The following is a 12776-nucleotide window of genomic DNA, read 5'->3' as shown; positions in this document are numbered from 1 at the left end:
TCTCTCTCATTGATGTCTAACTCTCTATCCCTCTTCCTTCCTCTCTAAAAAGAAATCAATAAAATATATTTAAAAAACAAACAAACAAACAGAAAGTCCATATATGGTTCAACCCTGTCTCTGCTGAATTTGGCTCAAGTAGTGACAGGCAGTCTCAGACCCGATTAGTGTCTAGTATCAGGCGGAGCACTTGAAATACTTTTATCTTTTAAGTTTAAACCATACACACACACCACCCTCAGCTTCAGCAGAGCCAAGGAGTTATCAAAACACTCATCTGATGATCTCTTATAATTAAGCACTTCTTTTCTCTCTCTGATTCTAGGAAAAGACAAAGAATGACTTTACAAATTTATAATTGTCCCTGCTCACTTGATTATTGACAAGAAAGCTCTGTGAATTCAAATATATACAATCACATTGAAAAACCTTCAAGAGTGTTTAATCAGTAGTTTTCATGCACATTTGTTAGTGAGAGCTGCACTTGAACAATTATACAGACATCGCTTAAAGTTATTAAAGTTATCAAAATACATATATCAAAACATTCAAGAGGTATGTAAATTAGCATTTAAAACAAATATGTTAGCATATTTCAGTATCATTTTTATAATAGGGAAAGAAAACAGCTTCCATCTCTTTCTTCTCTCTCTCTTTTTCTCTCTCTCTCTCTCTCACACACACACACACACACACACACACACACACACAGAAAACTTGGCTCTCCTCAGAAGTATGGTAAAGGTGAGAACATTATATATATATATAAATACTCTAGGTAGCAATGCCCCAAATTGGAATTTTTTAAAAGTGAGGGTTGCATGAACTTTTGTTCACTCAAAATTCCATGATATTGGTTTTTAGACTTAGGAAATCGTAAACCTTAACAAGAGAGAAAAAGCTTGAAAGCCTCATTGGTGTCACAGGTACAAAAATATCCCATGTTACTGCTCACTTTGTGGAAGGCAAGTAAGTGACCTGGGGCAAAGAGACAAGTATACCGCAACGTGCAAGCCACAGTCAGCTGGCTCTGCTTCTCAGAGCAGTCGTTTTTTTCTAATGAGGGGTGGAGGGGGGTGGGAAATAGTCTTAACAGCAGCAGCTTTCTGAAACCTGCATCCAAGGTGAAATTCCAGCTACCCCCCAGGAGAAGGTTTAGTCAGTAAAAGGCAGGCTGCCTCAAACAGTACGTTACAAAACAAATGACCTGAAGATGTAAAAATGAAACCGTTATCACATTAAACAATAACTTAGGCTTATGTTAAAAAGTTCAGACCTATCCATTTCGGAAAGCTTATGCTGAGGTATTGATTGCATACAGTTTTTACTGTAATTGAAATTACCTTCAGAGGTACTCTGCATGTTTTGTAACATAAAGGCACTTATGTTTAAAATTTGAAGCACAAGAAAACCAACAGTAGCCCTGAACGATTTGGATATATGTATTCAAGAACACAATATTGTCTGATTTGCTACACTGGCTACTAGGCTGGTCTGATTAACAGGCAGAGCTGCAACTCATATCCCCCAAAACACTTCTGCCCATAAACCCACAACTCAAATAAATACTCAACAGTCTTTCCAGCCTGGCTCTGAAATGGACAGCGTCCTTCAGAAATAGAGACCTCAGTGCAGGAAGGGAAGTGGCATTTGGAAGACGGAGAGGCACCCTTTGTCTCCCTCTTCATTTTGATGGCACAGGGCCCTCTCCCAAGTCCCCAAATTCAAGACTGGAAGGGAACCGAGGGCTTATGGATATCCAGCCCCGTAGAGGCACCGTCCCCTGAGTAATAAGGCCGCAGCGAGGGAATCACTGCCGCCTGCAGCCATCCCCTCCGAAGGCTTCCTCGGTACATCTGGAGGCTGTGCCTCACACAGCAGGACCGGCTTTCCCCACATCACTACCCCGTGTGGCTGAAATTACACAGCCGTCCTCCCCATGTTCCCACCACGTGTTCCCAAATCATGATTCAAGGCTTTCTCTTCATTAAAAAAAAAAAAAAAAAAAAAATCAGGTTTCATTTTAAGTCCACAGAACCGTCCAGAAGGGTCACTACTTCTTAAGGAACACTTCTCAGTGTAAACCCCCAGAACCTGGTTTAAAAGAATGACCCCAGCCTCATGAACAGATGACCCTACAGTTAACTGTAAAAGACAAGACCAAGAAGCCCTTAAAAATATGTAAGGTCTCTCCTCCCCCATTTTTGGTGTAAAAGCTTAAAGGCTGCATACATCAGTCACTGAGTGGCTGGTCAACAGGCAAGAGTTGGTTTGGAACCTGCTTTTCTACGTCACTAAAGCCCTCGGTAGGAGCCGGGTCACGGAAACATGGCCACCACAGCTGCACACATGAGGCCACCTTCAGGAAAGGCCTGGACTCCAGAAAAATACTCCTTAAAAAATCCGCTGCAAATCCAGCCGCACCTCTGCAGGCTCAGCAGGTCGCCGAGCCAGCTTAGGAACATGCAGCAGCATCTTCTCATCCGTCTCGTCAGTTCCTCATATCCCTCTGGGCTTCTGTTAGTTTCTGGATTAGGTAACGCTTGTCACGACTTTCCTAAGAAAAAGAAATAGGTTCAGGAGTACATCCAGTATACTTGGAAACAAATATCCTGATTTCAACCTGCTCAATTACCTACCAGACACGAGGCCAACGATGCTAAACACTGGACGACTGTAATGGCCTCCTGACTGGCCTGTCTCTCTCACTCTTGCCCCCACCACAGCCCCCTGTCCAAAGAATGGACAGTAACCTTTAAAAAATGTCCATCAGACTTCTACTTCACACCCTCCGGTGGCTCCCTGTCACAATCAGAATTCCACCTAAACTTCCGACCAGAGCCGTCAGGCTATGCTGTGACCCAGCTGCAATTCCGCCTCATCTCGCCTCTCCAGCCCCACCACCCTCCCTCCCTGCCCCCAGGAGAACCCAGCTCGTTCCGCACATGGCCTCTGCCTGTTCCTCTCATCCCCGAGACCTCCCACAATCAGCTCCTTCTCATCATTCAAGTCTCAACTACAAGGTCATTCACCTCCTCCAAGAGGCCTTCAGTGGCCACCATCTGCAGCAGCAGATGGCCCACTTGTCACTTTGCCTTGTTCATATTATCTTCTCAGCAGTTACGGCTATCAACATTTCTTTTGTCTTTAACTACTTAGCATTCCTTCCTCACCACTGTAAACCAGCCCAGTATGAGGCACAGATAGTGCTTAATACATATGCTGAAGGAATGAATGAGTCAGTGGATGAATGAAGTTGGTGGAGGCCTGGCTTGAAGGCAGAGTTTTGGGGGAGTGGTGGTGAGGGAGGGACGGTAGCATTCCTCAGAAAGAGGCTATTTTCCACTAGATGCCCTGGGGAAATGTCCCCCGTCATGACGCCCAGGGCCTGCATGCTTCCTTACCAGGGACAGTTGCTCTCGGAGCTGGACGACCACCCGCTTGTGTGCTCCGGCCAGGGCAATGAAATAAAACATAACGAGGCTGCAACACAAGGTGAAGTGGTCACTAGGGTGTCTGTACCATTGGAAGGCCACTTAGAAAAACAACTTGACAGGTTTCGCCTGCAACAGTTTTACTCCTTAGACAAAGACAACCCACACCTCTTCCAAACAGGGCATCGAAACAGTCAGAGGGGTGAATGATCACTGTGGAGTCTCTCTGGACTCAGTCTTCTCATCTGTAAAAGGGGGATGATACAGTAACACCCAGTGATATCAGGCCTGAGATAATCCAATTTTGAATAAAAGCAATTGGCAACCGGCTTCTGTTTTCTGTGCAGCCCTAAATCTCAAATGGGGGTAGGGGTGGTCAATGAAATTATTATCTTTGGGGCGTGGGGCAAGTGGAGTGGAGAAAAACAGCGGACAAGCTCATTACATGAAGGGAAGGTGGTTTCCTGTCCATTCTCCCCAGATAGTGCTGAGGAAATGAGGGCCACTGGAATCACTGTTATGATCGATACGCTCCTGGAAGTCCCCACAGCCAAGGACAGAAAAGGTCCCCAAAGATGCTGAAGCCAGATCAGGTAACCAGCACCAGATGGTGCCAGCCAAACCACAGCTGGGGTGAACGAATTAGGATGGAGTAGCTCCATCGCGGGGACCTCGGATGCAGGCTGGCTGGCTGCCCAGCTCCCCAGGTCATTTTATTCATCTCATCCAAGGGATCCTGCCTTTCACAGATGAATTTTTGGGCCCACTTCTTGCACTGTGGTGGGGTTTTACTGCAACAATGTCACAGGGTAATTGTGATGCTTTCATGAGCTGCAATCAATTCCAGTTATTTGTAGCAGTCTCTAGAGCAATGGTTCTCAACCTTCTGACCCTTTAAATACAGTTCCTCATGTTGTGACCCAACCATAAAATTATTTTCATTGCTACTTCATAACTGTAATGTTGCTACTGTTATGAATCGTCATGTAAATATCTGATATGCAGGATGGTCTTAGGCGACCCCTGTGAAAGGGTCGTTCGACCGCCAAAGGGGTCACGACCCTACAGGTTGAGAACCGCTGCTCTAGAGTCTCCAGGAACGCTGAATTAGTGAATTTTGGACCAATGCCCTTAGAGCAGTGGTTCTCAACCTTCCTAATGCCGTGACCCTTTAATACAGTTCCTCATGTTGTGGTGACCCCCAATTTCATTGATACAAATTGAACATAATTAAAGCATAGTGATTAATCACAAAAACAATGCGTAATTATATATATGTTTCCCGATGGTCTTAGGCGACCCCTGTGAAAGGGTCGTTTGACCCCTAAAGGGGTTGCGACCCACAAGTTGAGAACCGCTGCCTTAGAGGAACTGCAGGCTTAGGTTCCGATGGTCACAACATTTTCCTCAACTGATCAATACCTTGTCTTATGTTTCTTGTTTACTGCGAAAGGTTATCCATACATAACCTTGTTTCTGTTTAAAGAGATTTAATATTCATTAGCATTGAACTTACAGCCAACAGCACTGTAACTCATGACTGACCGAAGCTAATCTAATATACGGATTATCTCTGTAAAGCACATCACAGCCTTCTTGCACTTAGGAACGCTAGACGGCACTTCAGCATTACACTTGGGGCCTTCAAACAGTGGAACCGCCAACCAAAAGCATAAGATGCAAGAAACACAGCCCTAACTAGATTGCAAACAGGGCACGTGCTTGTGGTGTGAGAACTGAAGTCAGATGGCAGTGTACTTAAGGCCTTGTTTCACCTCAGCTGGGAAGGTGCATGCGATGGTCTGAATATTTGTGTCCCCACTAAGTTTACATGTTGGAATCCTAATCCCCAATGTGACAGTGTTAGAAGGTGGGGCCTTTGGGAGGTGATTATGTCATGAGGGTGGAGCCCTCAATATTTGGATTAGTGCCCCGATAAAAGGGACTAGAGGCCCCGTGGCCCCTTCTGTCCTGTGAGGACGCAGTGAGAAGGCTGAAAGCTGGAAGTGGGTCCTCATGCAGCCATCCGGCACCCTCATTTTGGGGCTCGCAGGCTCCAGAATTGCGAGAGATTCCTGTTGTTTATAAGCCACCTAGTCTGTGCCGCTTTATTATAGCAGCTTGAACAAACTAAGACTGCACGGCAAGAGACCCAAATGACCATGGAAACGGCTGCGAGTACTGATTTTGAGATCTCAGCAATCTTTTAGTGAGTGGGCACATTGACACCACAGGAATAAAACACACAGACTCCGTGAACAATGTACAGACTCCCACTGTAAGGAGAACAATGCCCCGCTCGTAGTAAGCCCTCGATACACGTTTGTGATTAGAATTACTTTACCACTCAATATCAGTCATCACTGTGTAGCGAAGACCCTCGTCACCCTTGCATATAGCACCTCTCATTTACTGGGCCTTTAACAGCCAGGTCCTCTGCTAAGCATTTTTTTTTTTTTTTAATATGGAACGCTTCACAAATTTCCATGTCATCCTTGCACAGGGGCCATGCTAATCTTCTCTGTCTCGTTCCAGTTTTAGTGTATGTGCCGCAGCAGCGAGCACTCTGCTAAGCACTTTACATGTGTTATCACCTCTCCTCCTTCTCACAGCCTTATCAGGTATGTGCCATTCTTATCCCCATGTTCCAGGTGAGGAAACGGAGGCTCCGAAAGGATATATATGGGATGACCCAAGGCCACACAGCTTATCACCGGTAGAGCCAACGTTCAAGTTTATGCTCTTTTCTCTGCTCAATAATCAGTTTCTTTTTCAAAAAGCAGTGATTTTGAGAATAATCAGTAATTATTATTACTTTATTAGGTTTTTGTAAGTCAGGCATTGGATTAAGTGCCTTACATGTAGGATCTTACTGAACTTGCTCAATGATCCTCGGAAGGAATTGCTATTATTAGGCCCATTATAGAGATGGGAAAGTGAGGCTCAGTAGCATCTGAAGTGTAGCAGGTGAGTCCCCATTTCCCAGCGGAGAGAAGCCCACGTGCTTCCCTGGGAGTTACTCACGGGGTCCAGGTGGTTCTCACTCACCAGATGATCATGAAGAAAGGCACTGCGAAGGCTTCCGACGTGATGCCGTGGACCAGGGACTGCAGCGAGCTGGGGAAGGTGCTCACCGTCTTGGGGACCACCTCCCAGGTGGTGTTGGAGTTGGTGAAGGGCCCACAGGCTTTCGAGGAAGGGATGCTGCAGACACAGACCACGGAGCTCAGGTGAGGCGCGCTTCCAGGCTGAGCGTTCCCCCTTTACACACCTACCAGGTTTTGTTAACAGCAACCTTCGAGCAACTGCCTGACCTCATGGCCTTCTGGAATATTCTGGTCAAAAATGCTTACCCTGAAATTTCATCAAATCACTAGACCTGACTTCCAATTTACAGGAAATTCAGAACAGAACAAGTTACATGACACCATGAGGAAATAATCTGACAAATGCACAATGTGGGGATTCCATTCTCCAGGCTCTTAGAGGTGAGGAAACTGGCCTGGACTCTTCAAAAAAGCAAAGGTTAAAAAAAGACTAAAAACACATACCCGAGAGCAATGGGTAAAGCTTGAAAGATCCTCATCCTATATAATAAAAGGGTAATATGCAAATTGACCAAACAGCGGAACGACTGGAACACCCACGGTCCCTCGCCCCAGCCAGCCCACCCCCGATGGCTCCCACTGGGTGGGCCGGCTAGAACCCTCCAGTGCACAAATTTGTGCACCAGGCCTCTAGTTCTAAAACAAAGCTACGAAAGGCTATTTGGGGACAATTGGAGAAATCTGAAAATGGCAGGACTGTGATGTTGGTATTAATTTTCTTATGTGTGACATGTTTTTGTGGATGCACAGGAAGGAGAATGACCTTATTTTTAGGAGCTGCATCCTCAAGTACTTAGGGATAAACTCATGGTGCCTACAACTTAATTTCAAGTGGTTCATCACACACACAAAAAGGTATGCATAGAGAGAGAGGAAATAACTGTAGCAAAATGTCAATAATTGGGGCATCCAGTTGAAGGGTATATGAGTTTTCATTGTGGCTATTCTTCAACTTTTCCATAGGTTTGAAATTGTTCAAAGTACAAAGTAGGGAAGAAGTAAAACTATGTTGGAAAAAAATTAAGCTCTGCAAAGAACTGCCTACATTCACATCACAAAGTTCTGTGTAGAAAGTTTTCCATTGCAGCCCTATTTTTTACGGGTAAAAATAAATTCCTGAAAACCATCTAAGTGTTGTCTAAGGAAATGGATTAACAATTTATTATTTTTTTAATTTATTGATTGATTAGAGAGAGAGAGAGAGAGAGGAAGGGAGAAATAAATATATAAATATGGATTATGTGCCATGTCAATATATGTATTCTATTTTAAAAATTAAAGTTAAAAACTATTTTAAAAGAATGAGAATTCTATATATACTGGCATGGACAATGACACAATATAAAATTAAGGGGGGAAAATAAGCTGCCAAACAGGATTATAGCATTATTCCATAGGTAATATTTTAAAAAAAATATTTTGCTTATGAATTTCTAGAAGTATTCACAAAATGTTAACAGTGGTTGCCTAAGAGTGGGATTATGAGGTGAAGATAAAGAGTGATTTTTCCTCTTTAATTTTCACCCTTCTGTACTACTTGAAAATTTTATGTATAATATATATTACTATAACAATGAAATATATGTTTAGGTTAATTAAAAAATAAAGTATGAGAGACAGATTCCAAATTGAAGGATTTTTAACTTAAAGATAAAGAAATTAAATTCCATGAGAGTGTAAGTCAGCAAGCTAGAGAGCCCATGGACCAAACTTGACCCCCCCCCACCACCTGTTTTTTATAAGTAAAGTTTTATTGGAACACAGTCATGTTCATTAGTTTTTATATTGTCTATGGTGGCTTATGAACACCATTTGGCCCTTAGAGCCTAATTATTTACTCTCTTACTTTTACAGAAAAAGTTTGCTGGCCTCTGGTATAAGTGTTTACCCACCAAGGGAGTGGCAAGACTGGGGCTTGAAACCTCAACTTCTGCTCCTCAGTCCTGAGCTGAGCATCTCTGCTCTTTCCAAATTCCAAACCAGGCTCTACATTCATATGTCATGTGTTAAGTGTCTTTATATCCCTAGCATCTAGCATAGTGCTTGGCACATAGAAGGTGTTAAGTAAATGTTTGCCAAGTGCAAACCCTCCACTAAAGGGGCAGGAATATGGGTGACTTCCTGCTTCTTTTTATAATCAGACACAATCCAAATGGGGACTAGCAGAGAAGTCTCAGGAAAAGGGAACAGATAGGACAGACCCACCTGGCACTCTCAAAAGTAATGGCCACCCAGCAAGCCCAAGTTCTGGAAGTGGACCCAGAGGATCCAGCCACCAGAGGGAGCGTCCAGAGCAAGGACGGGCCTGGCTGAGCCAGGAGCAACTTCTTGACCCGAGCTCTGCGGGTGGCGCCCTGTGAGCAAAGCCCATAGAAAACGCGAGGGACCCTTTAACAAAAGGGGATCCTGTCAGGAAGCAGGGAAATGTGTTAGAAAACCAAGTGGAACTCACTGTGCCATGCTGATTGTCAGCGGTATTACTGCCAAGCACAGGCCGATGAGCAACACCAGCAGGAAGAAGAAATTAGAATTGGATGCTCTGAACTGCCTTGGGGAGGGTCTGCAGGTATGAAGAAGGCTCATCTAAGGGGAGAGAAAAAAGAGAGGAAACGTTAAGAGTACAGCTTCCTTGAGGATAAATGAGCAAAGTCAAGCATTACAGTGGAAATGTAAATTGGTCTAATCTTTCTACAGGGCAGTAAGCAATCTAGATCAAAATGAAAAATGTTTAATCCAGACCCCAACATTGGGCCAAAATACATGTATGTGGACGTTTACTGCTATAGTTGTTGTTATCAAGGAATAACTAAACTGGAGCAACCGAAATAGCTATCAAGGGGGTGGGGGTAGTCCTTAAAGGTTAAAAAGTTACATCCAGCCCTAGCTGGTTTGGCTCAGTGGATAGAGCATCAGCCTGTGGACTGAAGGGTCTCAGGTTTGATTCCATTCAAGGGCACATGCCATGCTTGCGGGCTCAGTCCCCAGTAGAGGGTGTGTACGAGGCAGCCGATCAATGATTCCCTCTCATCATTGATGTTTCTATCTCTCTCCCCTCTCCCTTCCTCTCTGTAATCAATAAAAATATGTGTGTTTTTTTAAAAAAGTTACACCCACACAACGGAATACCATGTAGCCCCTAGAAAGGAGGAGAAAGCGAGCTTTACCTCCTACGTGGTGCTGTGAAATGAAAAGGGTAGATTTCAGCACTCTGTCCTGTATGACCTCATTTAAGGTTTTTTTTTAAAGTATTCTTTACTAGAGGCCCGGTGCATGAAATTCATGCACAGGAGGCAGGGGAGCGGGTCCCTCAGCCCGCCTGCACCCTCTTGCAATCCAGGACTGCTGGCTCCTAACCACTCCCCTGCCTGCCTATCTGATTTCCCGTAACCACTCTGCCTGCCTGCCTGATCGCCCCTAACCGCCTCTGCCTCAACCCTGCCGCCATGGCTTCATCAGGAAGGACGTCCGGAATGACGTCTGGAAGGTCGTTCAGCTGTCTGGTCTAATTAGCATATTACACTTTTATTATTATAGATAGGGGTTTAAATATGTATTAAATGGACCTACAACCCTGGCCAGGTAGTTTAGTTGGTGAGAGCATTGTCAGATTTGATCCCCAGTCAGGGCACATACAAGAATCAACCAATGAATCCATAAATAAGTGGAACAACAAGTGTCTCTCTCTCTCTCTTTCTCTCTCTCTCTCTCTCTCTCTCTCTCTCTCTCTCTCTCTCTCTCCGTCTTACCAATAAATAAAAATAAAAAAATTGATCTACAATACTCCATAAAAAATTAAGATATATTTTACTTGAATTCTTATAAGCATATTTATTTTTCCTATATTTTATTTTTTAATCCTCACACGAGATATTTTTTTTCCATTGATTTTTTTTAGAGAGAGTGGAAGGAAGGGTGAGGAGGGGGAGAGAGAGAGAGAGAGAGAGAGAGAGAGAGAGAGAGAGAAACATCAATGTGAGAGCAATACATCGATTGACTGCCTCCCACTTGCACCCCCAATAGGGCAGGGAATTTGGTCCACAGGCTGACGTAACCACTGAGCAAAACTGGCCAGGGCAATTTTTCCTATAGTTTAAAATAAGTATTTCCATTGAAAGAAATATCAAATGGGGAGGAGGAGAGAGGTATAATAACAGGCATAATATTTCTCCTTATTATTTTAAATGCAATTATTGGGAGTAGGCATCAAGCTCTTCTGATTTCAGCAGTAGCCAGAACATCCTGTGAGCAGAGGACACTGAGTTCCAAGGACACTTGGTGTTCTGTCTGGGGGCAGCCGGTCAGTCAGGCCTGGAGTGAGTGTCAGAACAGCCCAGTGCCCCTGACCCAGGCCTTCCCACGCTGTCTTTACTGTGCTGCAGGCTGGGAAGTCACTGGCCAACCAATATTTTCGGGAAAGGGAAAGAGTTCCTATGAGCTTTTTCTCCTCTATTTCTTCTTTGGTGACTTCAGCCAAACAAAGTTTCCAAATGAAAGCATCAGAACATTCTTCAAAGGCCAAACCATCCAGGTAGAAAGTTTGGCCCAATTTCAAGATCCTGCTCACCAGGTTAAGTGGCTCTGGAGTGAGATAAATCCAGATTCAAATCCGAAGACTCACTTATAAGCTGTGTGACCTTAAACCAGTTACTCAACCTCTCTGAACTTCAGCTTCCTAAGTGTTCATCAGAGTAGGGGCACATGGCATTACAATCATCTGCTATTATTATTAATACTATTATTATTTCCATTTCTGAATCCTCAGGCCTTGGTATTAGAGGTAATAGATGAATGTTGGGCTTGTTAACAAAGGATACCTCTGGAAGAAGGGATGAACGTTACTGTATACATATCTCTACTGTTTAAATGTTTAATATTGAGCATACACTGCCTCTATAACAAAGAAAAATAAGTTTGGTTAATAAGCCCAGGTAGGTTAGTCATCTGCAGGCCACTTCTCCCATTAAGCACTTATTTCAGACACAATGCCTAGGGTCTGCCAGCTATTTGAGAACCTACACAAATAATTGAGACCAGAACATAAATTCACAGGCTCCAAAATCCAAACAGAAAATTACAAAGTTTAAATTAATAATCACTGCATTAAATATGACCAAAATGTCCCACTGTCAACTGGTCAATAATTGCAACTCAGCTCCTAGACAGTGACACATAAAAATGCCATTTAAATTACAGGAGCAAGACAACACTTAACAGAACTCTCAAAATTATAAAATGCGAACATCTTTTTTCCAGAACAGAAGTATATATCAAATAAGGGGTGCAATTTTGAGGTATCTGACAGAATGTGGGTGAGCTCCAAACACGGGTACTGAATGCCGTGCAAGGTCAAGAATGGTGCCGGGTATCAGCTTGTCATCCCCACCTCTCCTTACCTCTTTCACGTAGAAGATGATGATGAATTTCACGGTTGCAATGGCAGGGAGAAGGGGTGAGAAAAAGGCTCCGATCCAGCAAATGGTTTGCCCATACACGATCCCCAGGACATTATCAGGAATGGCAAATTCCTGCTGCCCCCAGCACTGCATCAGCTTCCAAGAGGAACAGTACGTCACCAGGAGCCTGGAGACAAACGGGACAATTTCTCACTTGCACCACCAGCGTCCGCCAAAGCCACAGAACCACGTCCACAAAATTAGGGCCATTTCCACACAGATCTGGAAACTGGTTAGTCACAAGGCTAGAAGATGCAAAAGACAGTGAATTCTGGAATCATAAAACCAGGGTCTGAGTCTCAGATCTACAACTGAGCAGCCGAATAAATTAAGAGAAGGCTCATTTTTCTCATCTGGAATATGGGGGGTTTATGACACAATTTAGTTCACAGGGTTGAGGTGATGATAAACAACATGGGCAGTATCTGTGCTCTGGCCTGCACTCAGCCCACGAAGTCATGTGCATCCACACAGAAAATAGCTTATGAAGACCCTACCACCTAGCATGCTGAAGTCCTAAAGCTTCCTACTGACACCCTCAGGCCAGAGGTCTGAGATAAACACACACCATTGTTCACTACAGCATTGCCATGCATTAGCAAAAATACCTAAATGCCCACAATTAGGGCCTGGGTTGACAAATTATAAGCCATGGATACAGTGGTGCATTATACAGTCCTTAGATGAGGAAAATCCATGTGTCCTTCCATGGAAAATTCAAGATGTTTTGTTTGTGTGGGAGGAAAAAAAGCAAGCTGCAAACCAATCGATGCACCGTGATC

General features: G+C 44.0%; 1 protein-coding gene across 1 annotated transcript in view; it reads right to left on the bottom strand.

Moving 5' to 3' along the window:
• TMC7 (transmembrane channel like 7) overlaps window positions 1-12776 on the bottom strand; it is a 53595-nt gene that overhangs the window by 1403 nt on the left and 39416 nt on the right. Inside the window, exons 12-16 of the mRNA XM_081089920.1 lie at window positions 11935-12121; window positions 8994-9124; window positions 6483-6638; window positions 3405-3483; window positions 2425-2557 (exon numbers count right to left, since the gene is read on the bottom strand). Of these exons, the coding sequence (XP_080946046.1) occupies window positions 2492-2557; window positions 3405-3483; window positions 6483-6638; window positions 8994-9124; window positions 11935-12121 (619 nt within the window). The 3' untranslated portion in view covers window positions 2425-2491. The remainder of the gene's footprint in view (window positions 1-2424; window positions 2558-3404; window positions 3484-6482; window positions 6639-8993; window positions 9125-11934; window positions 12122-12776) is intronic.

The sequence above is a fragment of the Myotis nattereri genome, assembly GCF_964212035.1.
Source record: "Myotis nattereri genome assembly, chromosome: 4".
Lineage (NCBI taxonomy): Eukaryota > Metazoa > Chordata > Mammalia > Chiroptera > Vespertilionidae > Myotis > Myotis nattereri.
This window is presented reverse-complemented; position numbering and strand designations above follow the sequence as displayed.